Source organism: Aspergillus nomiae, assembly GCF_001204775.2.
Source record: "Aspergillus nomiae NRRL 13137 chromosome Unknown contig00235, whole genome shotgun sequence".
Lineage (NCBI taxonomy): Eukaryota > Fungi > Ascomycota > Eurotiomycetes > Eurotiales > Aspergillaceae > Aspergillus > Aspergillus nomiae.
This window is the reverse complement of record NW_015378290.1, coordinates 1-24,186: the sequence shown is the minus strand read 5'-3', so window position 1 is coordinate 24,186 and position 24,186 is coordinate 1. Positions and strand designations below refer to the sequence as shown.

Genomic DNA, 24,186 nt, shown 5'->3' with positions numbered 1-24,186 from the left:
AACGCTACCCACTACAGTACCGTTAAATCAAATACCAACTGGAAATTCCTGTTCACGAAATTCGTCACGTCCTCGGCGCTCGGTAACAACCTTGGGAAATAGCGGAACGGACCACCGATTCGATTCGCTTGGGATTCCGACGGGGAAAACAGATATGGAATAATAAAAGTTGTTGGAGGAAAATCATGCACGGATGCCGGTGTTGACAATTTATTAAAGGTGTCATGTCGAACCCTTTTTTCTTTTCCCCCAATTCATACATGGATTGAAATGAGGAACTTTTCTGGAATTTATTACCTGGGCTCTCTTTATTCTCTTTCTTCCACAACTCCAGACGCGCTGGTCGATGACTGAAAGATCTAATGAGCACATGCTGTTCGCACTGCCATGTTGGTTTGTAGTGTCCGTAATGATCGAGGTAGAACTTTGTGCTATCAGGACCGGTTACAAATCATGGAAAGACTATGTCGCCTACTCTGGGGTGTTCCTTGATAAGGTACCCAGCAGCGGTAGATTACTGGACTTTGGGACACTAGTCGAATTGCTTATATATCCAGACGTCATGGTATGCCTTGGATAGTTTGCATCTTGTCTATACCAGTAGAAGGAAGTGTCTGGTGAACCTTTGCGTGAAATATGTAGATTGTCAACATGTATGGACACTTCGATCCAATGACACTGGTCATGCAATGGTTTAGTTTTCTATACTAATAGGTTGATCCTACAACAATGACCTAACTAATTCACATGCATATTGCAAACAAAGATATAAACCCATGCCCATGGACTCCAGGCCAAAAAAGAAGTATGCAATGAGCAACTAGTCCACATTACAATGTGGTAAATCTAGGTCCTACTACTGCGATGGAGCACTAGCTAAGGACCGAAGGTTGTAAAAGAGAAGATATGCATCGGCACTGAGGACATCGGCCTCGGTCACAGACGTGACTTGGTCATCGTTGAAGAGTATCCACTATTCATGTTAGTGATAGTCCGCATTTCACAGTTGCATGTTCACGGATGGTGACCAGTTACGGTAGAGGGGAAACAAACCTCATCACCCTGCCGGCAGTAGACGTAGTAATGCCCTGCATCCAATTTCCCTTTATGCACCACGGCAGATGAAAGGTCATAGATATATCTCGATTTATCCGCGCGGGAGTTGGGGTTGGTTGTGTACGGGAGCATGTTGATAGACAGTGGGAAGTCTATGCGGCCCTCCAGCTTCTCGGAGACTGAAAATGTATGTTCATAGCGCTGCAATAAAATCAATCAAGAGTTTGGTGAGGCTCAATGTAGCGACTTACCTTTAGTTGCATACATAGAATTGCCGGCAATTTCTTAATGCGTAGTTGTTTCGTGGCCTTTTGAGCGCTCCCACCGCAACCACTGCAGTTGTAAACGCCTGCCATTAGTTTTTCAGGGGATGTGAAGCTTTCCAGGCATCCGCTCAACGTCGGAGGGGACGAGGCCCTAGCACCGCCCATGGCGCGCTTCTTCGCCTGCACCTGGACATCCAAACTTAGATCCACCATGGGATCGTCCGTACGTGTGACATTTCCACACTTGTCACATGTTACGCTACTTCGGAGCTTGCCGTAAAATGTCTTGTGGAAAAAGCAAGGGCAGCCTTTCTCATGGTTCTCGTGGTGTCCGTCAGTACTAGAGTGTAGTTTGTCGACAAGAAACTGGTAGTATTCATGTGCATCTTGTTGCTGATATCCCGCTAAGGCCTGCTAGAGTCAGTTAGTTGATTCTCGCGTTGCTTTTAAAAGAGAAATGACGTACAGAGCTTGCACGCCACGAGGCCAAAAGCAGGTTCAGGGCTGCAAACCCTTCTGCCTTGTCACTGCTGTTGAAGTCCGCAAATGCCTCTGCAACAGCGCACGCTATACAATCAGACATGGTGCAGTCATGTGATTGATGTCCGCTTCCTAGAAAGTAAGTGTTGAGGATTGGGTCATGAAGGAGCGTCTGGAGAATAACATTCAGATAGCATGTTTGTCCGAGGTTGAATAGCCCCCTGACACCTTGCTTTGCACAAGAACGCTTGTTTGCATTACTCCTGACGTATAGCTCGTCGGTCGAGCTTTCGCTAAACCGACGTTTTTGAGCAACTGGATAGAATTTAGCAATGAGTGAAACCTCACGGGCAGGGTGGCATCCATACGTTTTAGCGTGCTTTCTGCTGTTGATGATCTTAGTCTCTCAAGGCCATAGTCATAAACGAAGTCTCCACATCCCTGACAGAATAGCGTGCGACTTCTTGATTCCATGTCTGAGGCAACAGTCAGCCAGTGGCTTTGGTTACAAGCTTGACATACTCACAGAATTGATGACCGGTCTTTTCTGTATGGGCCTTTCGGTCACCATTTATGAATGGATCGGAGCAGGTCAAGCACATGTACTTTGGTTTTAAAAAGCTGGTTGTACGTAGGCCTTTCTGTGTAGTAGCCGACTCCCCAGATTTGGATCGAGGAGCCAAAGCATTATGTGTCTTGATAAATGATGCCCTGAACTGGTCACCCGCACCTCCGTCCTGGGAGAGTTGCGCCGTAAGATGCTCTTCCAGGCAAGTTAGCATTATTAAAGACAAGTTCTAGGAACTTCCAGGGTGACCGCATACCGCAACCAAACTCAGCCTCGGAGAGGAGCGAGACACAAGCTACGCTAGCCATTGCGAGGTGGGATTAAGGGGATTATATGTTGTACCAGACGTATCAAAAGAGCTGTGCAGCCAAGGATAAGCCCGCGACACCGAAGAACGATTGTAGGTATATCACAGTAGGTGCCAAGGGATCCTTCGCATAGATGGAAGAGAGTGACGTTGGCTTCAGCTGCAAGTACAATGGAAATCCATGGATTTAAACGCCGTCAAGTACCTTGGCTGTATCACATCAGCATCATGATTCTCGGAGGCCTGCTCCCAACAAATAAAAGGCCTTTGAACTGCAGCAATTCGAGAGTGTCTGAACTGGATGTGGTGACCGCAAATGGTTTGCGCGGCGACTTCTGTGTTCCGTCGTCGGCTCCGTCCCGAACGCTACCCCAGATAAGTAAGGTCCTTAACTCCGTAAGACCGGGTTCTGTCTCTAGACTGAGCAACAGCCCCGAACGAAGGGATATGGTTATTATATAAATGTGATATAAGACAGCCCTAGTATGGTTCTTGAGAATATTTCCGCAGAGACCTTGAAATGGCGATTGGCGCTGGTGACAAACGCAGAGGCCATGACAGATTGAAAGATCCTTTTTTTTTCTCCCGCAAGGGTTGCGCGATAAGAAACCGGGATTGCATTTGATCCGAGAAATACGGTACGTATCGATATGCTACCTATAGTCTCACCACATGGTCCCGAACGCCGTCACTTTACAGGATACTAGTAAATGTATTGATTTACGATCGTCTGTAATTCTATCCTTGACATGGAAGTGGTCAGTGACTAGATAGTCACTCCGGCAAGAACTTATTCTGATTCACCTTGAGACATGAATACCTAGACTAGAATCTACTGAAGTTAGATGGCAGTACTAGGTACAGGAATTTGCTGACTCGGATGTCTCTCTAAGTTTTAGCCCTTATATAGAGCTGTCCTCGTATGTCCAAGTAGTTGGTCGGTCAGAAACCAAAGCATGGTGACTAGAATAGATTGTCTCCCGGGGAAGTCCCGATTGGACTCTCTAGCATGGATCAACCACTCCCTTAGCTCATTGCGCTGCGTGAGTTTGTCGGGTCTCGCCATGAAATGCCGATGGTATGCCGGCTAGCGATAGGTACCCTTTGTACGAGCCAAGGAATTGACAGGGCCATGTTCGTACACTTCCGAGTCGGTCCATCGAGAAGGATCATGAAGTTTTCATCACTGATATTCACCGCAGCCCTCTACCCCTTGGCAGCGCGCTCGGACGAGCCCGACTAGTGCCTCTCGTTGTATAACGACCACGAGTACTAGACCCTCTTGTGGTGCCCCGCGACGAAGCAGGAGTCTTGCGTACCGGTTTGGGGGAGATTGCACTTGAGGGATTTTCAACAAAAGTGGTGTCAGTAGTCCTGGAATATGACGCCTTCATCAGCAAAATCCATCAAATATAGTATGTAGTCATGAGAAACAATCAATGACCCACATGAATGTCGTTTCGCCTTCATTAGCCGGCCGATTTTGCTCCACTTCAGCTTCTTGGAGAGTGTTAGTGCCATAAATTCCTGTCAGATGTAGTGCGACGTCAATACCTTTCTGAGCCTCCGCTTGTTTGGCGCGTTTAAATGATACGGGGATCGGAGCCTGCACCCGTTGATTAGTTTTGTAAGATGTTTGGTATCGCGTCGCCATACCTCTGGAAAATCCACACAAAAAGCGTTCATGTTTAAGCCATAAAGAAAGCTGGCAAAGCTCTCGCTGAAGCGTGTAAGACTCTCGTGCATCAACTGGAGGTGCATAAAGTTGGCCTCGAGATCAGCCATGGAGTCTGCGAGCTCTGCAAACTGTGGTTCGAGCGCATTGATCGCAGGTTGGGTATAGCCTGCGTTGCTGATACTGCCTCCATAGCCATGTGCTTCACGTAATGACGACCGGGAACTCGGTCGCAGAGGGGTCGTGGGCCTGGATGAAGGCCTTGGACGCGAAGACGATCGGGAAAAAGCAGTAGGATCCATAGGTGTGAGAGAGAAAATTCCGAGGTACAATGGGGAAGTGACGCAAGGCGTGATAAGACGAATTGGGTAAGGAGTGCGAAGTGCCTCAAATCTGGAAATCTGGGGGGGAAAGGTGACCAATTAATATCGGGGCACCGATAATGGGAAGGCGTGTGGATGGTAGATTGGATTTTGTTTTGTTGACGCCGTCTGTTGATCCCCCGCTTTTGCGCTGGAGCCGAATGACCGACGGCAGTTGCCTCAGGCGGCCAGGCCCTAAATTTAGTGGCGCCGGTGGCTCAGGGGGGAAGACCCTCAGGCGACCCTTTCTTAGCTTCTCTCCGGAACTCCCTTTTGCCTCCTCTTTTTTTTTTTATTTTGTGAAATTCCCCGCATATCCCCGGTTCAATCAAACTTTTTCAGGGGTTGGATCTTCGTCTGTCTCACTTCAAATAACGAAAGAGGGGAACACCAAAAAGTTGTTATCGTCTTGTCATTTGCTAATAGCACATGCATACTGGTTGGTTCTTGCGCCGCCGTCTCTTACTTTCCTCGGCCAGATCCATCCAATCTGTCTCATCTTACTCTGCCAGTGCACAGATCTTCCCGAAACACCTGGGTACAAGTTCGTGCTTTTTAATTGCGTCGAATCCACCCAAACGCCCTTTCTCCACTTTACCAGTATCACCTCCTAACGAACCGAGGAAGGCTTCATCTTTTTGGGCGATCACATTCACATTAGCTATTGTCTGTGGAGCGACCTGGCTGCAAGATAAATACCGTCATCCCGGAATCGATTCCCAACTCATTTCGGACCCTCCGGAATTTGATCAAGACAAGCCTCCCTTTCTCGGTGTAATAGATACCCTTAAAACAATGCCTATCCAAGCTGCCCCCGGAACCGTGGGCAACCTCACCCCAGAGCAGGAAGTCAAACTTCAGGAGTTTTGGGTCCTGCTGCTGAAGGTATGCGGCGTTAACGTGGAGGGAATTGAAACGAATGGCGATGTCGCCGCGCCCCCAAGCCCGTCGTCCCAGAAGAAAGCGGCACCAAAGCGGAGGTTCACCTTCTTTGGTGGAAAGAGCAATGACGAGGAGGAGGACACCCCAACGAACGGTGTTACAAATAGCATTGCTTCCATCAACATCACCGATGGAGATGACAAGTATGGACAGTCCAAAGAATTCCAGCAAGCAATTACCGACATGAAGCCTGAGGAGATTCGGGTTACACTGTGGAACATGGTGAAGCAAGATAACCCCGACTCCTGCTTCTGCGTTTCCTTCGGGCGCGCAAGTGGGATATCAAGAAAGCACTCATCATGCTGGTCTCCACAATCAGGTGGAGATTGCAGGATGTGAAGGTCGACGATGATATTGTTAAGAATGGCGAACTGGCTGCCCTACAGCAATCGAAGAGCTCTGACCCTGAAGAGAAGAGAAAGGGCGAAGAGTTCCTGGAGCAGATGCGCATGGGCAAGGGCTACATCCACGGTGTTGACAAAGATGGACGGCCTATCTGCGTTATCAGAGTGCGCTTGCACAAGCAGGCCGATCAGGGCACGGATACCTTGGATCGGTTTACTGTGTACACTATTGAATCTGCCCGGATGATGCTCTCGCCTCCAGTTGAAACAGCCGTAAGTTTCCTATTCCTGCATGAGCGGAATCCAAACAGCTAACCTGAGGTAGTGTGTTGTCTTCGACATGACCAACTTCTCTTTAGCAAACATGGTATGTATCCCTTTTTTGGTCTACATACGAACGTTTTCTAACATACACTAGGACTATCATCCAGTTAAATTTATGATCAAGTGCTTCGAAGCTAATTATCCCGAATGCCTTGGAGTTGTGCTTATCCACAAAGCCCCTTGGATCTTCTCCGGTTCGTATCCTCTTCTGCGTTGTTAATAAGCCTCTATCTAACATATGCTGTATAGGAATTTGGAATATCATCAAGGGCTGGCTTGATCCCGTGGTTGCATCCAAGATCAACTTCACCAAGAATATCTCTGACCTTGAGAAATTCATCCCCAAGGATCGCATTTATAAGGAGCTTGAGGGCGATGAGGACTGGGAATACAGCTATGTCGAGCCCAAGGCTGATGAAAATAAAACGATGGAAGATACAGCCAAGCGGGATGAGTTGATCAAGGAAAGACAACAGCTTGCTCAAGACCTCCAAGATACCACGATTGAGTGGATCACGGTCAGCAGGAAGAAGGACGAGGCGGCCACCAAGGCAGTGGTGGAGAAGAGAGAGGCGCTCATTGAGCGATTGAGGGTCCAATACTGGCAGCTCGACCCGTACATTCGCGCTACCTCGCTGTACGACAGACTGAACGTTCTCCAGGGCGGAGGAAAGATTGATTTCTATCCGGCTGAAGCCAAAGCGAACGGAACTACTACGAACGGTGCCACGAATGGCACCTCCCACTAGATCGGGGTTTCCAGGTGTTTAGATTTCATTGATAGAAGGCCATTTAGGTATTCGGATCATGCATGTTTCTTGTATATAATGGGATTTGCTTATACAATGCCGTCTGTCAGAATGAGTAAATGTATTCTTCTTTCTCCTATACAAGGCGTAATGTATCTGACCCAATGGACTAAGTTTGTCAACTCTATCCCTGCCCTATCTGCAGCCCAATACTAAAGCTGCAGATATCTTCGGAGAAACTGCCGCATGAAGCAATGATCTTACATCTTACATCTTACCAAAATTGAGACAAGCCCAGGGCACTATTTTTAGACTCGGGAATACCTGCCAAAGGAGCATGGACATCAATGAAACCGTCCATTTATCAGATGAAATCGAAGTGGAACTCAAGGGTTGCCCACTCCATTACGAATGAAACCGCTCAGCTGCTATGCTACACACCGCTCGAAGAACAACATTCTCGCTCTCCTTTCTGCACGGGTTACAACAAACCAAGCCAGCCATAGCTTACACAAAGAGTTAATGTAATCTTTTATTGACCAAGGATATATATCAGATGCGGTGTCACCAGGAGAAACGTGATACAAGTGCCACCAGACGCTTTCAAATCAGGTCTAGTGACACGGCACGGAGTATACACAGCCATTGTGACATCTAAATCTTGGACTTGAGTTCCTCGTGGAGAGCCTTGAGCTTGTCCATGTCCGTAGCCTGGGCGGGCCAGCCGACACCGAGACCCTCCGTCTCATTAGGCTTGGGGATCTGCAACGAATTAGATTAGCCTCGGTTCCATAAAGCAGATACCGGAGCGGCGGCCGTTTCAGAATCGAAATTGAGGAAAGTGGTTCCTGTCAACCCAAAAAACGAGCCAAGCTAACGTACCATATGGAAATGAACCTATTAACGAGTTAGCAAAGCATCCACAAAATCAGCAACATTTAGCCCCATCAGGAGGGGGAAAGGGTTTGGACATACATGTGGAACAACCTGGTGAGCGATCGTGCCGTTGTTCTGGAGGACGTTGAAGTCCGTGGCGTCGGCGGCTTTGGCGAGCTTCTTTGCGACGGGCTATTCAATACAAGTCATGCGTGGTTAGCTCGTTCGGTTTGTGAGAGGCCTGAAGCTGTGGGGGATGATTGGGTTCCCCGTGCAAGGCTCTTCTCGCAAGGTCCTCAGGTGCTGGGACCTTATTTAAGGCGAGCCCGGTCCGGGTTGGGTGGTCACATACCAAAACTTCGTTGAGGTACTCGTCGGGAATATCAGTGAGTTTTTCGCCGTGGAACTTGGGGATTATGAGCTGTTATTCGTTTGTTAGCGTTGCGGTTTACATGACTAGAAGGAATACATATGATCTGGAGGCGGTTGTTGGATGGAATTTAAGGCGAGCATCTTCGCCTCGATAGAGGGTGGCTGAGAGTTGGGATTGCCGTGCGGGGATAAAATAGTAGACAACATTCAAGGAGTGAACACTTACCGCGTGGCCACGGCTCAGAGGCTGGATGTCAAGGAAAGCGAAGATCTTGTCGCTCTCGAAGAGCTTGAAGGAAGGGATATCACCTGTTGTTGTCCGTACGTATGTTAGAAACGGCTGCCATTATTGCTCGAGGAGCTTCACCCATGACGAAGTTGGGGCAAAACAAATGCTATAGAATGTAGAAAGTCTAAAATGGCATTGGATAGTCATTACCCTTGATGATCTTGCAGAAGATACAGGCGGCAGAGGAAGACATGTTGGTATAGCAGTGTTTTGTATTATGGTATGAGGTATATAGTAAGGGTACACTGAGGAATCGAAATCGAAATTGAAGAAAAGTGTTATGCTTGCTGATGCGGGGTTGCAACTTGGGAGGCGGAACGCGACGGGGGATCTTCCCGTATGGAACAGGTAGATTGGAACTTGTGAAAAAGAAAAAGAAAAAAGGCCAGTGTGGTGGCAGTGAAGGGTTTCGAACCGACGCTTTCTTGGCAATTGAGGAGGGGATAAATATCACAATAAAGGTCACTGATGTGAGGAGTGGGACAAGCTAGTTCAGAACCCATTTCTTGCCTTTTACCAGAGATGGCCGTGGTTTGCCCACAATACTCCTCTACTGAATCTTTGGACCTTTCCATCGACACAGTTGTCGATTTTTATTGTTTTATTTTTTGCCAGCGTGATAAATACCGTCTTCTTCTTTCCTGACTTTCTTTTCCTAGCTCTTATAAGGTGGTAATGGGTCTGGTCTCAAATATGGTGCGTGGGCCATCTCTACTTAAACTCGTGTCCGTAAGAGTACGAGACATATCTTCCTTCCTCCACGTGCTGGAATAGTCCACTACTGCTGCAGAGCAGGTTCTTGTATATCTATCTGAAGATCACTTCATCCACATTTCAAATCTGAAACTATTAGTCGGCATTGATCCCATGACGGACCATACGAGCTTTGGATCATGTTGGAGTAAGGGCATCTGGGAGCGGACAATTGTCCGCTCCCAATCTATTATCTATACGGATGTCTAGCAAGGGATTACCCCAACAGCCAAATTGGAGAGAGCAACCAAGCCCGATCCCTGTAGGCTATCCTAAATAATAATTTGATCTTAATTGACCTCCAATTTGATGAGATCGCCGAAAAAAGATTAACCCCGCAGAGATATCTTATCACATCTCCCCGGAATTGTCTTATCTGTCCATCTCCAACAGCCAACATTTACATCTCTACCACCCCCTCTTTTGCGTATATATCAGAGGGCAGCATGGCGTCTTTCATTTCTCCCAAGTCTGCTACGGTATTACTCAATAGATTACCGGTCAGATCGAGAGTATTGCCATTCACAAGGACAGTGCCGATCCAACCACGCCGGGCATTCTCCGTTTCTCTAAAACAAGCCATGTTGACGACAGAGCTATCCGAGGCCGAGGTTTCGGCGCTTAGAGCTAATAAGGACCGCCTTGCAAAAGACCTTCATCACAGTTGTCAATGGGGGTTTGGTATACGCTGGGGAGAGTAAGTATACACCAGCTTCAGACCTCTTGAGCCACACTAGCATCGAAAAGATTCATTTATGAAGCATAAGCCATAATCAAAGTGCAATTGAATCCTGTTGTTTCTTTTCAATGCCGCATTTATATCCTCCGTCAACATAGGCATATACTAGTTCCGGTAGACTAACTCCTAGCCTAGTGGACTGACGGACACTGGAATGCAGCGCCTGACGCTGTCTGAAGAAGACAAATCCGTGCGAGACTGGTTCATTGAAACAACAAAAGCGTTAAAATGCAAAATCACGATTGATGAAATGGGCAATATCTTCGCTGTGCGTCCCGGACGGAGAAAGGATGTGCCCCCGACATTCATCGGCAGCCATCTAGATACGCAACCAACAGGTGGTCGCTACGACGGGATTCTGGGTGTTCTCTCAGGTATTGAAGCGCTAAAAGTTATTGATGAAATGGGCCTGGAGACAGAAGGAGGCATAGGCGTTGTAAACTGGACGAAGTAAGTGACCTCTTAGTCAACTTGAACGATTTCCAATCGCTTACGCCAATGTCCCTATAGCGAAGAGGGAGCGCGTTTTCCCATCAGTATGGTCTCTTCTGGCGTATGGGCCGGTTCTATACCTCTTTCACGGGCACATGGGCTCAAAGAAGTACCAACGGTGGCTTCTCTCCCCACTGCATCTTCTGCCCCAGAGTCGTTGAAATCGGCACTCGAAAAGATCGGCTATCTAGGAGACGTTCCATGTTCCTATGAGGCAACTCCCATGGCAGCTCATTTCGAGCTTCATATCGAACAGGGGCCTCATCTGATTTCGGCAGGTCAACGCGTTGGTGTTGTCACTGCCGTCCAAGCCTACCGCTGGTATCGAGTCAATGTGACGGGTAGAGACACCCACACAGGTACCACGGCGTTCCAACATCGTGCAGATGCGCTGTACGCCTTCGCTCAAATGATGGTGCGTGCTCGGGAAGTTGCCTCTTCTCACGGTTGTTTAGCCAGTGTCGGCATCGTCGAGGCGAAACCTGGTAGCGTCAATACCGTGCCCGGTCTTGTCAGCTTCTCTCTCGATATTCGCGGTCCCGAAACTGAATTGGTCGCAACTGTGGAGGAGAAACTGAGGAAGGAGTTCGACGCCATTGCAGCGGAAGAAGGCAAGGGCATTGGTAAGCCGTGTCGGGTCGATTGGACTGTAGAGTTTGACTCTCCAGCGGTCAAGTTCCACCCAGATTGTATCGACTGTGTGCAGCAATCTGCAGAGGCTGTTGTCGCTGATGCGCCGGAGCCCAAATCTCTTGTGCGGACGATTATGAGCGGCGCGGGACACGATAGTGTCTTCACCTCGAAGAGGGTGCCCACCAGCATGATTTTCGTGCCATGTAAGGATGGGTTGAGCCATCATCCGGAAGAGTTCTGCTCTGCAGACGACTGTGCCACAGGTGCATCTGTCATTTTGCAAGCGGTGGTCCGGTACGACCGGAAGAGATTCTCATCGTAGATAGAGCATTTTACCCTTTCGTGTGAAGTGATCAACTGTAATGCCCTGTTTACATAGTTGAACACATTTGCAAGGATATGCCGTGAGCCTGGACTGAAGCGCTCGAGCTGTGTTGTGCATGTCATTACGATCTATGATTTCAACGTACTACAAGAAATGAAATGTTGAGTCATTAAAATCATGACATTGACTCTAGCTATCTCGTTATATCGATACAGCACCAATGCATAATTTTTTTTTTAGGATGGGCGCGGCAGCCGTTTCGAACTTATTCCAAAGTCTACTCAAGCCACTCACGCTACCATCCAAGCCCTAGGAAGACCGGACGACATCCCTTAAGAAGAGGGAGCACCACCACGGCCACGGCCGAATCCACCACGGAAGTTAGGGGCGAACTCGCCGGGAGCACCACCCTCCTTCTCCTGGTCGCGGCGGCGGTAGCCACCCTCACGGGTAGGACGGGGACGGCGCTCGCGCTCCTCACCACCCATCATACCACGAGGGGGAGCGTGGGAACGCTGCTGCTTGATGTGGGTGGCAGGGACAACCTCAGCGGGGAGGTGGAGCCACTCACGGAGGTAGTCAAGACCCTGGGAAGGAACAGGTTAGACAACGCATCCTCATTGTGAATACCGGCAATTGAACGGTTGTAAACATACCTCGGGGGTGAGGGTGTAGTAGTAGTACTGCCACGAGAACTGGGTCTTGACATAGCCGCGGGAGTTGAGGGACTGGAGGGCCTTGATCACGTAGAGGTTCTTGGTGTCAATGTCGCCATGCTTGGACTCGAAGTCCTTCTTGGCCACGAGCACACCCTCTGTTCAGGTAATCAGTCAGCGACAGCGGTCTTCAAAGAGCGAGGTGGATTGGTCCGGTCAATGCGACAGGAAGCTGGAGGCGTCGTTCACATACCGCGGAAGAGGTACTCGTGGATCTTCTTGCGGTCGTCCTTAGGGATAAGCCTGAAGAGTTATTAGCATTACATAGCTTATCAATTATGAATAATGACCTGTAAACTTACATTGTTGCGAGTTCCTGGCGCTCTTCGGGGAATCGCTCTAACAACGCGAAGAGGGTGGTGGTTGGTTTAAATGATGGATGGGATCGAGTGGAGCGACTGGCGGTTAAGTTCAAAGTGCGTGATTCCTCTTTCGGAAGCGCATGCTAGGGTTGCCGCCCTAATCGATTTGGCTTAGTCACATACGCCCTTATCACCATGTGATCGATGAGGGCGTGTTGCTGCCTGAGGCGTAGACGCAATCTTCCGTCGCCCGTTTCTTATCAACTCCACCTCATTTGCCGCCTCTCATCACCCATCAGAGTACATCACAGCAGACCGCAGCCGCGACTTTGCGACCTCTTTCTACCTTAATACCCGCAGCATACCTAGTGTCGGGACAAGTAAAACTCGCCAACATGGCTCCGCAAAACGTGAACGTCCTCCTCTCAACATTCCCCGGTCTCTCTCTTCCCTCCACTCTCTCATTCTCCCTCCCATCGACCTCGTCTATCTCCGACCTCACCGAGAAGGTTTCCTCATATATTCCGTCATCCGTACCTCTCCAGTCGCTTATCTTAACTACGACAAACAACAAACAATTACTCCCTTCTTCAGACCTATCAATCTCACATCTCATTGCTCCTAATGGCGAACTCACTGCGACATCAAACCTCCTCCCCCTCCGCCTTTCGGTGCCCCTATGCGGAGGAAAGGGTGGCTTCGGCTCCCAGCTTCGTGCAGCTGGTGGGCGCATGTCAAGCAAGAGAAAGCGCAACCAGGGCGACGATAACGGCTCAAGTCGCAATCTCGATGGTCGCCGTATCCGTACCGTCAACGAAGCCAAAGCGCTCGCCGAGTATCTTGCAGTCAAGCCGGAGATGGACCGCAAAGAGAAGGAGGAGCGCCGACGGAGGTGGCAGGCTGTTGTGGAGGCTGCGGAGAAACGCGAGGAGGAGCTGAAGAATGGCGGCGGCAAGCAGAAGATTGACGGTCAGTGGATGGAAGATAAAGAGGAGATGAACGAGAAGGCTAGGGAGGCTGTTCTTGCGGCGATGAAGGATGGCATGTGGACGGACAATCTTCATGATGTTATACGTGATAATATCTTGGGCGGGTCTAGTACGAGTGCCAGTGAGGGAAGTGAGCAGGAGTCTGCTTCTGCGTCGGAAGAGAGTGAAGACGAGCAGGAGATGAAGGATGCGCCGGGCCCGTCAGAGCCGGCTCCCAAGTCTGCAGCCCCGCGAAAATTCATTGGATTTGATGATGACGATGAGTTTATGAGCGATTCTGAGGAAGAGGAGAACGATCAAACGGACGATACTAAAGGGAAAGGCAAGGCGAAGGTTTAAATGGGTGTTCTCTCGAGTTTTTCTTTTTCTTGTTGCAGCGTCTAAAAACCCCGGTGTTTCAAGGATCTGGATAGTTTGTTACTTGTAAATAATTCAACTATTTTCTTCAATTTCAATCGTAATACTATTCGCTTCAATAGAATCCTACGTTATAGTTCGTAGAATTTCCATGGGTTGCCACGGGACTTGTTACGGAAACCGGAGCAGGTTACCGCCGCTATCAACGCTATCAGTTCAAGCTTTTGATCTCTGTCGCAGATCACCTCCGGTCTTCCAACTGGGAAAATTTGTACCGTCATGTCGCTGTATCTTGGGCGCATAATTCAAAGAGCCCCTCGATTAAAATATTTCCTTCCCCGCTGTTCGCGCCAGTTACACCAGCTCCCCGGAGCGCGATCCTCACAGAGCTTGTTTCTGCACCCAGAGGTGCTGTCCGTTCGGAATGCAGACGGCCTGATCAGAAAACCGCAGCGACGCCTCCTATCCTCGGGCCCTTCATTATGTGCGAAATCATCAGAGCTTACTGACCTTGTTCTACCCGTCTGCTGTCCGGGATGTGGTGCATACGCGCAAACCATCGAGCCCGGCGAACCAGGATACTACAGCAAAACCAGAAAGCAAACACGGAAGCTCTTGTCCGAGACAGCACAAGCAAGTGGTGTGCAGGATGGAGAGACGGGGGAGGTAGCGGATCTGAAGGCAGAGGGAGAAAAGGCTGCAGGCACAATCCAGCAACTAATCAAGGAGTCAGAGGCAGAAGCGGCCGCTCCTAAGCCTGTCCGTACGTGGTGTTTATCCTGTTGCCTTCGGAAAGGATACTAACAATACTGTTTAGATGGCGCTTTACTTGAAAATGCTGCAGCCACTGCTAAAGAGTACATTGAAAAGTCGCGACCCCCTGTGCAGGTTTGCGATAGATGTCACGATCTCATACACCATAACAAAGCGGTTCCTGCGATTTCACCTACGATATACTCCATTGGGGCTTACCTTGACGAGTCACCATACAAATATAACCGGATCTACCACGTAATTGACGCAGCAGATTTTCCCATGTCTCTTGTCGATAATATATACGAGGCACTTTCCATCGAGGAACAGCGGTCGCGCAACCGGCGAGCTTCCACCGAGAAATACCGAGGAGGAAAGAAATTACCTACTATCAGCTTCATCATAACACGCTCTGATCTTTTGGCTCCTACCAAGGAACAGGTGGACTCAAAAATGGAATATGTTCGCTCGGTCCTGCGAGAGGCACTTGCTAAGTCGACCGAGGATTTCCGTCTGGGCAATGTGCATATGATAAGCGCTCACCGAGGCTGGTGGACTAAAAAAGTCAAGGAGGAAATCAAGAACCACGGAGGTGGTGTCTGGGTAGTGGGCAAGGCTAATGTCGGGAAGAGCAGTTTCATAGAAGCTTGCTTTCCCAAGGATTCTAAGAACCTTGAGAAAATTGCTGAATTGGTTGAGCGTCGCCAAGCAGAGTCGAATATCAGCCCACGCGACGCCATCATGGCTGATTCTGACAGCATTCTACCACCTGCCCCCCAGGAAGACCTTTATCCTGTCCTGCCGGTTGTTTCGTCGCTGCCAGGGACTACTGTTTCGCCGATTCGCATACCATTTGGCCGTGGCGGAGGAGAAATGATCGATTTGCCCGGCATGGATCGGGGCGACCTAGCAGACTACGTCCGTGACGAATACAAACGAGACATGATCATGACTAAACGGAGAAAACCAGAACGGTATACTATAAAGTCAGGCCAATCACTGCTACTAGGGGGAGGCCTTGTGCGAATCACGTCGGTGAACCCTGACGAGGTACTAATGGCAGCTTGTTTTATCCCGATCGAGGCCCATGTCACGAAGACTGAAAAAGCCGTTGAAATGCAAGCTGAACAGCGTCCTTATCCTGGGGAGAATATCATGATAGAAGGCGTCGGCAACCAAATTACTTCCGCCGGAATCTTTGACCTTAAATGGGACGTGACCCAGTCGCATCTACCAACGACGATCGCGAAGGCAGTGGAGGATAAGGGGATAAAACCCCCTCCTCTGCCATATAAAGTGATGTCGGCAGATATACTCGTTGAGGGGTGCGGTTGGGTCGAGCTCACGGCTCAGATCCGTGCCAGGTCTACAGACGGCGAGTCTGCCAGGTCGTTACCGCAGGTTGAGATATTCACTCCGAACGGACGACATGTTGGCGTGCGACGTCCCATTGAATGCTGGAAGTACGTCGCAGAGAAACAGGCTGTGGAGAAACGTAAGAAGGGCGCACGAGGGCGACAAAGTATCGGGCAGAAGAAGCGTGCCCATCATACATCTAAAGTCTGATCGGCCGTACAACAATGTTCTACGGCTGTTCCGGGGCTACTGTTATAGTTCCCTTCCAGATTCCTTTCAACATCTGTACAGCATATAGCATAGCGATTGGTGTTTTGACCGGGCATTCATTGTGGAGGAAAGATCCACTACTGTACTTATATCCTCCTGATTATAGACATAGACGTCTCCTATTCAAAAAAGTTTCATATTATACTGAGACTGCCAGGAGGTAAAATGTATCTTCAGTGATGTAACATTCTTATTTAATTCATTATTATTACCATACAAACTCCCTTGAGTAACCGTGATCCCATCCCTTGTGAACAATAACAGAAACTGGTGCTGATCATAAAGCATTCACATCAAGCCTGCATAAATATCGCCCTCGGCCACCTCTTCCTGATCTTCCTTGATGTCATCCCTGATTTTGTCGAGTTCGCTCTCCTTTTCGGGGGCCTCGTTTCCCCGAGACTCAGGGTGGTCCTGGCGTTGTTCCTGGTCTTGGTGATGGTGTTCCGGGTGGAGGATCCGATCGAAGAAACCCTGGTGGTGGTGCTGCTGCTGTGGCTGTGGATGCGAATCTGCGGGCCATCAGTCTGGCAGCCAGTCAGGCTTGGCAAGGCTTGACCAACCTTCCGACATGGTGGAGTCTGGTCTGGAAATCAATAATAGTACGGTAGGGTTATCTCTATATGTTTGTTCCTTTCCCGGATCGCTCGAGGTATGTGGAATTTGCTCTTCGGATATAGGCAATGTGAAGTAAGATTGTGCCACCGGAGGACAACCAGAGATACCGGACAACTTAAATGCATATAAGAGTAACAAGTCAATGACTTCAGAAAAGCATACAGAGTGCAGGACGTCATGTCCCAGAGTCGTCGCAAAGGGACCTGGAATTGATTGGGTCCGTAGTACTACTACATCCGGTAAGGTCGGACCCTCCCCAAATGCCAGCTCCATCTCAACCACAACTAGTCCAGATGACAGAAATAGCACGGCTTCCAATGAGATCCCCGGGATTAAGAATGCTGCTCAGTAGTGAGGGGTTTCTCTGATTGCGGCAAGGAGCAGCCCCAGTCTAGACTGCGTGCGCATCACCCATCCTCGCATCAGCATCCCGCAGTTAGGGTTTCCCGTGGGTACTCGCCCGAACTCAGAGCTTCGAATGACGGCACCACACCCCATCTCCAACCGGACTTTTCGCATATATACCTTCAGTTAAGCCAATGGGACGCACAGGAGTGGAATGAACGTCCTGCTCTGGTGGTACTCGGAATCGAGACTACTGCAGAGGCCTCTGCATGGCCAACGCAGAAACTAACGCATAATACTGACGTAATTGGTAGAGCCTGCAATGGACGAGCCCAAACAGGAACAACTACCTTATTGCGTAGTTGATCGTGGGATGTGACGGAGCTGTCAGGCTATATAGCTCTGTCAACCCCTTCCCTTGGCCATTGGGAAAGGATCCATCCACTCTACTTTACTGCTGTACCTCTACCATTGACTGCAGATACCAACCTCAACATGGCCGAACGCTACTATACTCTGGCAGAAGGTGATAACCCAATTGAGAATTTAGATCTTGGTAGCTTTCGGGTCCACTAACGGAAGCAGGCTGCCCTTTTGCTAGCAACAGCTCCACCGTTCAACTGCGGAACGGCTCTGGTGGTGGGCTTTCTTTGCTCCAAGATACACAACTCATTGAGACTCTCGCCCATTTCTCTCGTGAGAGAATCCCTGAGCGGTAAGCATCCTTCACTTTCTACATACTGGACCTTAGCTATATTGTATATATCCTAACGTATTTTTAGTGTGGTCCATGCCAAGGCAGTGGGGTAAGTGATACAACTATATACATTGCACACCACAATCAACAATCCAAGCTTATACACTCCAAAACAGCGCATATGGAGAGTTCGAAGCCACCAGCGATTGCTCCGATATTACTTCCGCTAGCTTTTTGAGCAAGGCTGGCAAGAAGTCTCCCGTCCTCCTTCGAGTGTCTACAGTTGGACCTGAAGCCGGTTCGGCTGACACTACTCGTGATGTTCACGGATGGGCCATGAAGATGTACACGGATGAGGGTAACTTGGATTGGGTCTTCAACAACACGGTCAGTATTGTTCAATTAGAAGTGTGGAATATAACTGACTTGGTCGCAGCCGGTCTTCTTTGTTCGCGACCCAATTAAGTTCCCTTCCTTGAACCGTTCGCACAAGAGACACCCTACGACTCATCTTCCCGATGCAAACATGGTGAGTAGCCCACATAATTTCCTTTTGGCTAGTGGTAAATTGATCCAATGCTAATGCTGACTGCTTCTGTAGTTCTGGGAGTAAGTATACTTGGCTCAGCACACATCAACTCCTGTATTGACACTCATAGCTTCCACGTCGGCAACCCCGAAGGTATCCATGAGCTTCTTCACCTCTTCAGTGACCGCGGAACACCCAAGTCTATCCGCTACATGAATGCCTACAGTGGACATACCTACAAGTTTACTAAGGAGGTAATCTGCCAATGCTCTCTGGATTCCTCTAGACGGCCGACGTAACTAACATGCGCGTCAATAGGACGGATCATTTAAATATATCAAGATCCACATCAAGAGCGCCGAGGGTGTTAAGAACATGTCCAGCGCGGAATCCGTCAAGATTGCAGGCGAAGACCCCGATTACCTCATTCGGGATATGCATGACGCTATCGCGAAGGGCAACTACCCCGTGTGGAACGTCTACGTGCAGGTTATGGATCCAGCCGACGCGGAGACCTACCGTTGGAACATCTTTGACATGACCAAAGTTTGGCCTCACAAGGACTACCCGCTGAGACAAATTGGAAAGTTGACTATGAACCGCAATGTATGCCTCAACCGTGCCATCCCGCTTAGGCAATAATTCAAGTGCGCGATGCTAATTCGGTCTCGATATAGCCCAAGAACTACTTCGCCGATATTGAGCAGGCGGCCTTCTCCCCGTCCACCATGGTGCCCGGTATTGCACCATCGGCTGATCCAAGTAGGTTATTTGTTCACTGAAAACATGTCCCGCTTGGCTAACCTTTATACCAGTGCTCCAAGCCCGTATGTTCGCTTACCCCGATGCGGCCCGGTACCGTCTCGGAGTGAACTACCAGCAGCTCCCGACCAACGCAGCCAAGGCACCCGTCTACTGCCCTTACCAGAGAGATGGCGCCATGCGCTTTGACGACAACTATGGCGGTGATCCCAACTACGTTGGCTCGTCCCTGCAGCCCACCAAGTTCTACCAAGAGGTGAAGAACTCGGGAGCCGCCCGACTGAGCGGACTGACCGAACACGAGAAATGGGTGGGAGAAGTGACCAACTTCCAGAGCCAAATCACAGATGATGACTTCGTCCAACCCGCTGCTCTCTGGGAAGTCCTCGGCAGGGAGCCCGGCCACCAGGACAGAACGATTGCGAACCTTGCAGGCCATATTAAGGGTGTCAACTCTCCCCAGCTGCGCAATGCGGTCTATGGTATGTGGTGACATCTATTTCTATGTACAAGTATTCTGTTGACTGACCTTGTGTAGGACTCTTTGCGAAAGTTAACGCAGACCTTGGTGAGCGTCTCAAGAAGGCAACCGAGGCCGCGGTGTCTGCGTAATTGCAGCCACCATGTTGTGGCAAAGGAGAATTACTATTTCATGAATGTTAATGGTACTTATGACGAGTTTGATGTGTTTCTTAAAACCGGCGCTACAAACTTGACGAGTATGTCATTTAATTGAGTCAAGAATAGTGACGAATTGAATGTACCTGCAAGCTTCGGATAGGAAACTTCCATCTATAGTGAGACAACACTTAAGAGTGGTCTGATTCTCTGGCTGTAATGTAGCTGACCAAGCGCGAGTTTCTCGCTTGTCTGATCTCCGTATGGTCCTGTGACTCCTTGTCGAGTCACTCTAAGCGTAGAATGTCGGATTCATGGGCCATCGTAATCCAACTGTAGTGCTTTATGTCATACGTGTTTCCCATTGGAGGCAACTAAAGATTTACCTTTCCCATGATGCTTATCTCCGTTAGAGTGTGCGGCTCTTGCAAGATTTATACTTCGACTTGCGTCGATGACCGGTATTTGTGCAGGGAAAGCACGCTTTCTCTCCCAGGACTTCCATGCCATCATTCTAACCATGTTCCATCCACGAGGATCCGGTTTCCATGACGTAAAAGGGCCTTGAATGTGGCAAAGACAAAAAATAAACAGCCACGGCCTCACATACTGGAAAAAGACTAGCGTGATCGACCGGGCATGCTCGCTTCGACTCGGCCATCCGGCGAACAGGAGTTCTATAGTCATGGAAACACAAGTATTGGACTGTAGTCCAATAATACAGTACTTTACACTTGATCATCTCGTTCAGCTTGTACGTAGTCATTACTAAACGTACCAGTCATATGCAAAGGAGGCTCCACATCCCTTCTGCAGGTGTATAACGTGCATATACTGTAACCACTGACGATATTGGACGGCACTTCTCAGCTGAACTAGTAGAAAATCAGGTTACATTCAAGGCACATAAGACCAGGGGGGGTATACTATCATATGCTAAATCAGCCTGGGACTGTCATTTTTAAGTGATTGCTTCTCCCCCAATGCGGTTGATAGATTCAACCATCTCTATAAGAATCACCCAGTGCCTTTCCCTCAAGAGATCATTCATGGCAAGACGTGGCAGATAAGCCTCAAAACCCACTCGCCATGCAAGTCAACACACGCATTCACACTACGGACTCGGATGCGCTCCTCATTAGCCTCTACGCCATATTTTTCATATATTTTGCCGTCAACCGGGGCAAATCGTACCGGGGGCGCCACAAATGTACCAAACCCACCTCTGCGCATACTACATCGCTCTTTCACAGGCACTAACAAACCCCAGACCTACCGTGGCACGTCCTCGCCGGCATAACCGAGCTAGTCCTCTACTTCAGCAACTTCAATTGCACACTCCTAGCAGTAGTAGCCTGCTATGTCCATTCCCTCACCTCCCTCAGTCTGGTCAAACGACTCCCAAACGGCTATCCTCCACACACCCGTAAGCCCCAACCCCAATATCCTTCCCACCAACAAAACCTAGAATGAAAAGAAAACAGGTCCAGCCTACCAAGGAGGCAACCTCCTCCGCATGTATCAAATCCTCCAAGCGTACGCCTCCCAGGACCCCGTCGACTACCACGACGCCATCGTGCCCATCCACAGTTTCCTCTACGCCCGCATCATCATCTTCCTCTTCGGGACGATGGGCCCCAGCCTATCATTCTCCAAGAACGTCAATTCACGCTTCGTCTACGCCGAGGCTATCTTCGGGAGTGCGTTGATCAGTATCGGACACTGTACGAAGCCGAGCGCGATAGTTGCGTATTTGTTGCTCGTGCATGCTGTCGGGAAGATTAGTACGTTTGCTGGGAGGAGGGCTTGGGAGGAGAGGTATGTTTTTCCCCCCTTCTATTTTCGTTTTTCTTCGATTTTTCTTCTTTTCTGTTCTGCTTTCTTCTTTGGTGACTATGTTTAACAGTCTGCTAACCTGAATGTATTTGCCAGAACGAAGAAACCACCCCGGGAGCCCGGGTTGCTAATTAGGGCTCTGAGGTTCGTGGGGTTTTTTGAGGACCGTTTGGACTGGGCGGACGAGGCGATGGCTTCTGCTGATAAGACTCCGCAGATTGGGAATCTACCGATGGATAAATTGGGACATCAGTATACGAGGCTTGGGTTTGAATGATGAGCATGATAGGGGAAGGTGGTGGGATAGTTAAGGTCTAAAGTTATAAGTAACGTTTACTAAATACTTGTTGTATTTAGTTGACGATGCTCGCACCCGAGTGGGGATATATAGATATTGTTTAGATATATGATAGATGCATATGCCGGTCATGCTATTGACATGGTTGAATTGAATATAACTACCAAGCTGGGAGGCCCATATAGTTGTGTGGATACTAACTAGGGTTGGCTGGCTAGATGCAGAGTCAATGTGGATCTGCCCCTCTTGATCGGTAGTAAAAAGAAATCCAAATCAACCCTGATAAACCCTGACACATACTGGCTATGAACTTCTCATGATATGTCAAACGCGCCGAAGTATATATCGGGAAACTCGTACTGCAAATCACCCGTTTCACGAACCCTAAATAGCTCAAGTCCGCTGACATAACGGCAGATCGTCTGTATAGCAGCGCCCAAGGTCCTTTCCTTTAAGCAGAAATACAGTTGTTTGCGTCCTATCTATCCCGCTTCATTAAATTGAAACCAGTGCTTGAATATCCTACCAGACATCCCTAGAACCAACATGCTCTCCTCGCGCGGCATCAAGAAGGCCGAATTGCCTAAGACTCCTTGGCGATATGCCCCTCCACATACATACAACAAGCAAAGCAACCCCGCGGGGCTGATCTCATTTGGCATGGCGGAGCATGTATGCTGTTTCTTGGGCAGCTATATTATCTATCTTCTTGCATTCACTAACGGTCAGGTAGATCCCAATGCGGGCCGAGATAGCAAAGTACATCAACAACAAGGTCTGAACTACTCTGATAGTGTTACTCTTTCATCTATATCCCTGAGTTCACCTCCACGCGCAGGTCACATTCACCGAAGACTCCGTTGGCTATGGATCCAGTTCCTCAGCTCCCAATCGTCTGCCAAACGCAGTGGCCGTCCACCTCAACAATATTCTACAGCCGCGTTCGCCTGTTGACCCAGACACAGTCATCGTCGCCAGCGGCATCACAGCCATCGGGAGCATGCTCGGCTTCACCCTGGCCGAGCCCGGGGACGGTATCCTAGTCAGTCGACCGGTCTACGGCCGCTTCGAGCTTGACTATGGCGTCGAAGCAGACGTGCAGATCGTGTACGCAGACACGGATCCCGAGGAGGCGTTTACCCCCGCCGTGGTGGAGAAGTACGAGGCGGCGCTTCAACGTGCAGAAGACGAGGGCACCACGATCCGGGCAGTGTTGATTGTGAACCCGCATAACCCTGTCGGTAAGTAATATAATATCATCCATGGAAAAATCCTCGCACTCCCTGAACAGAGTACTAGGGCGCTGCTACCCAGCCGAAACACTGAAAGCAATCCTCCGGTTCTGCAATAGACACAGCCTCCACCTCATCAGCGATGAAGTCTACGCCTCCTGCGTCTTCGACTCGGGAGACCCAAGCGCAGTCCCCTTCACCTCCGTCCTATCTATCGCTACGCCTGAACTGATCGACCCTGATCTCGTCCACTTACTCTACGGCTTCAGCAAGGTCAGTCATGTTCCACCATCTACCATCGCAAAACTAACACATAGGAACCAGGACTTCGCAGCCGGAGGCCTCCACCTCGGCTTCTTAATCACGCAGAACACGGCCCTCCGTCAAGCTTGTAAAGCCATATTGTCAGTTCCCTCCCTACTCCACTATCCCGTCCACATCAAACATTTAGCTAAGATGCAATACATACACAAAGGAGGCTGCACAACGCCTCAACAGCCTCCATAACAATCGGGACAACCATCCTCGAAGACCAGGAATTCATCACCCAGTTCACCCAAAGAGCCCGCCAAAGCCTAGCATCGACATACCGACTCGCCACGACAACATTCGACCACGAAGGTGTCAATTACGTCAAAGGAGGGTAAGCAAGACTAATACCTCCCTCCCCCATCCTCTCTGCTTCATCCCCCCTGTCGAGCCTCCACCATGGCAAATTTGTTTATGCGTTGCTGACCGTGTCTAGAAACGCCGGTTTCTTCATCTACGTCGACCTCTCGCCCTACCTTCCGTATCCTGGTCGCCCGGTCCGGGAGCGCGAGTTTGCCCTGGCGCAGAGGTTCCTGGACGCCGGGGTGTTTTTGCATCCGGGTGAAGAGCATGGGGTGGAGGCGGGTGGTTTAGGCTTGTGTTTGCGCATGAGGAGGAGGTTTTGAGGGTGGGGTTGAGGAGGTATG

General features: G+C 49.5%; 11 protein-coding genes across 11 annotated transcripts; 6 read left to right on the top strand and 5 right to left on the bottom strand.

The window, feature by feature from the left end:
- Positions 1–664: 664 nt before the first annotated feature.
- Positions 665–3,082, bottom strand: ANOM_005342 (putative ubiquitin C-terminal hydrolase Ubp8). Its single transcript, XM_015550599.1, has 7 exons — positions 2,627–3,082; positions 2,329–2,565; positions 2,171–2,278; positions 1,789–2,117; positions 1,308–1,736; positions 1,054–1,257; positions 665–973 (listed from the first exon to the last, which is right to left on the bottom strand). Exons 1-7 carry the CDS (start codon positions 2,676–2,678, stop codon positions 857–859), a joined length of 1,476 nt encoding a protein of 491 aa, XP_015404891.1. The 5' UTR covers positions 2,679–3,082; the 3' UTR covers positions 665–856.
- Positions 3,083–3,870: 788 nt separating this feature from the next.
- ANOM_005341 (DASH complex subunit DAM1) lies at positions 3,871–4,744 on the bottom strand (the record flags this gene model as incomplete). The annotated part of the gene is made up of 3 exons (XM_015550598.1): positions 3,871–4,051; positions 4,126–4,283; positions 4,334–4,744. Coding segments are annotated over 3 exons (690 nt in total), but the record flags the coding sequence as incomplete, so codon positions are not given.
- Positions 4,745–5,509: 765 nt separating this feature from the next.
- ANOM_005340 (CRAL-TRIO domain-containing protein) lies at positions 5,510–7,143 on the top strand (the record flags this gene model as incomplete). Its single annotated transcript, XM_015550597.1, has 5 exons — positions 5,510–5,878; positions 5,932–6,273; positions 6,326–6,367; positions 6,419–6,518; positions 6,574–7,143. The coding sequence occupies 5 exons, from the start codon at positions 5,510–5,512 to the stop codon at positions 7,071–7,073; spliced, it is 1,353 nt and encodes a 450-aa protein (XP_015404887.1). The 3' UTR covers positions 7,074–7,143.
- Positions 7,144–7,727: 584 nt separating this feature from the next.
- On the bottom strand, positions 7,728–8,858 carry ANOM_005339 (HIT family protein; the record flags this gene model as incomplete). The annotated part of the gene is made up of 6 exons (XM_015550596.1): positions 8,761–8,858; positions 8,548–8,630; positions 8,302–8,370; positions 8,049–8,141; positions 7,956–7,970; positions 7,728–7,835 (listed from the first exon to the last, which is right to left on the bottom strand). The coding sequence occupies exons 1-6, from the start codon at positions 8,801–8,803 to the stop codon at positions 7,728–7,730; spliced, it is 411 nt and encodes a 136-aa protein (XP_015404902.1). The 5' UTR covers positions 8,804–8,858.
- Positions 8,859–9,809: 951 nt separating this feature from the next.
- ANOM_005338 (M20 family metallo-hydrolase) lies at positions 9,810–11,549 on the top strand (the record flags this gene model as incomplete). The annotated part of the gene is made up of 3 exons (XM_015550595.1): positions 9,810–10,060; positions 10,238–10,552; positions 10,613–11,549. The coding sequence occupies 3 exons, from the start codon at positions 9,810–9,812 to the stop codon at positions 11,547–11,549; spliced, it is 1,503 nt and encodes a 500-aa protein (XP_015404901.1).
- Positions 11,550–11,884: 335 nt separating this feature from the next.
- ANOM_005337 (40S ribosomal protein eS10) lies at positions 11,885–12,713 on the bottom strand (the record flags this gene model as incomplete). The annotated part of the gene is made up of 4 exons (XM_015550594.1): positions 11,885–12,139; positions 12,209–12,366; positions 12,462–12,511; positions 12,571–12,713. Coding segments are annotated over 4 exons (576 nt in total), but the record flags the coding sequence as incomplete, so codon positions are not given.
- A 252-nt stretch (positions 12,714–12,965) lies between these two features.
- Positions 12,966–16,235, top strand: ANOM_005336 (uncharacterized protein; the record flags this gene model as incomplete). Its single annotated transcript, XM_015550593.1, has 3 exons — positions 12,966–13,892; positions 14,157–14,679; positions 14,734–16,235. The coding sequence occupies 3 exons, from the start codon at positions 12,966–12,968 to the stop codon at positions 16,233–16,235; spliced, it is 2,952 nt and encodes a 983-aa protein (XP_015404903.1).
- A 348-nt stretch (positions 16,236–16,583) lies between these two features.
- ANOM_005335 (uncharacterized protein) lies at positions 16,584–16,868 on the bottom strand (the record flags this gene model as incomplete). Its single annotated transcript, XM_015550592.1, has 2 exons — positions 16,584–16,807; positions 16,859–16,868. 2 exons carry the CDS (start codon positions 16,866–16,868, stop codon positions 16,584–16,586), a joined length of 234 nt encoding a protein of 77 aa, XP_015404904.1.
- Positions 16,869–17,753: 885 nt separating this feature from the next.
- On the top strand, positions 17,754–19,858 carry ANOM_005334 (catalase; the record flags this gene model as incomplete). Its single annotated transcript, XM_015550591.1, has 10 exons — positions 17,754–17,784; positions 17,844–17,973; positions 18,041–18,064; positions 18,132–18,342; positions 18,392–18,518; positions 18,584–18,738; positions 18,803–19,090; positions 19,162–19,246; positions 19,300–19,728; positions 19,785–19,858. The coding sequence occupies 10 exons, from the start codon at positions 17,754–17,756 to the stop codon at positions 19,856–19,858; spliced, it is 1,554 nt and encodes a 517-aa protein (XP_015404896.1).
- Positions 19,859–20,953: 1,095 nt separating this feature from the next.
- ANOM_005333 (uncharacterized protein) lies at positions 20,954–21,977 on the top strand (the record flags this gene model as incomplete). Its single annotated transcript, XM_015550590.1, has 4 exons — positions 20,954–21,074; positions 21,135–21,290; positions 21,349–21,682; positions 21,797–21,977. 4 exons carry the CDS (start codon positions 20,954–20,956, stop codon positions 21,975–21,977), a joined length of 792 nt encoding a protein of 263 aa, XP_015404898.1.
- Positions 21,978–22,544: 567 nt separating this feature from the next.
- Positions 22,545–24,165, top strand: ANOM_005332 (putative aspartate aminotransferase; the record flags this gene model as incomplete). The annotated part of the gene is made up of 7 exons (XM_015550589.1): positions 22,545–22,670; positions 22,732–22,773; positions 22,837–23,239; positions 23,298–23,503; positions 23,555–23,634; positions 23,706–23,873; positions 23,976–24,165. The coding sequence occupies 7 exons, from the start codon at positions 22,545–22,547 to the stop codon at positions 24,163–24,165; spliced, it is 1,215 nt and encodes a 404-aa protein (XP_015404897.1).
- Positions 24,166–24,186: the final 21 nt, after the last annotated feature.

Bases quoted from the DNA above. Each gene is read 5' to 3' on its own strand.
- ANOM_005342 (XM_015550599.1), bottom strand. From the start codon at position 2,678: ATGGCTAGCGTAGCTTGTGTCTCGCTCCTCTCCGAGGCTGAGTTTGGT. The intron at 1,258-1,307 runs GTAAGTCGCTAC...ATTTTATTGCAG, and splicing joins TTCTATGTATGCAACTAAAG to CGCTATGAACATACATTTTC. The intron at 974-1,053 runs GTTTGTTTCCCC...TAACATGAATAG, and splicing joins ACTGCCGGCAGGGTGATGAG to TGGATACTCTTCAACGATGA.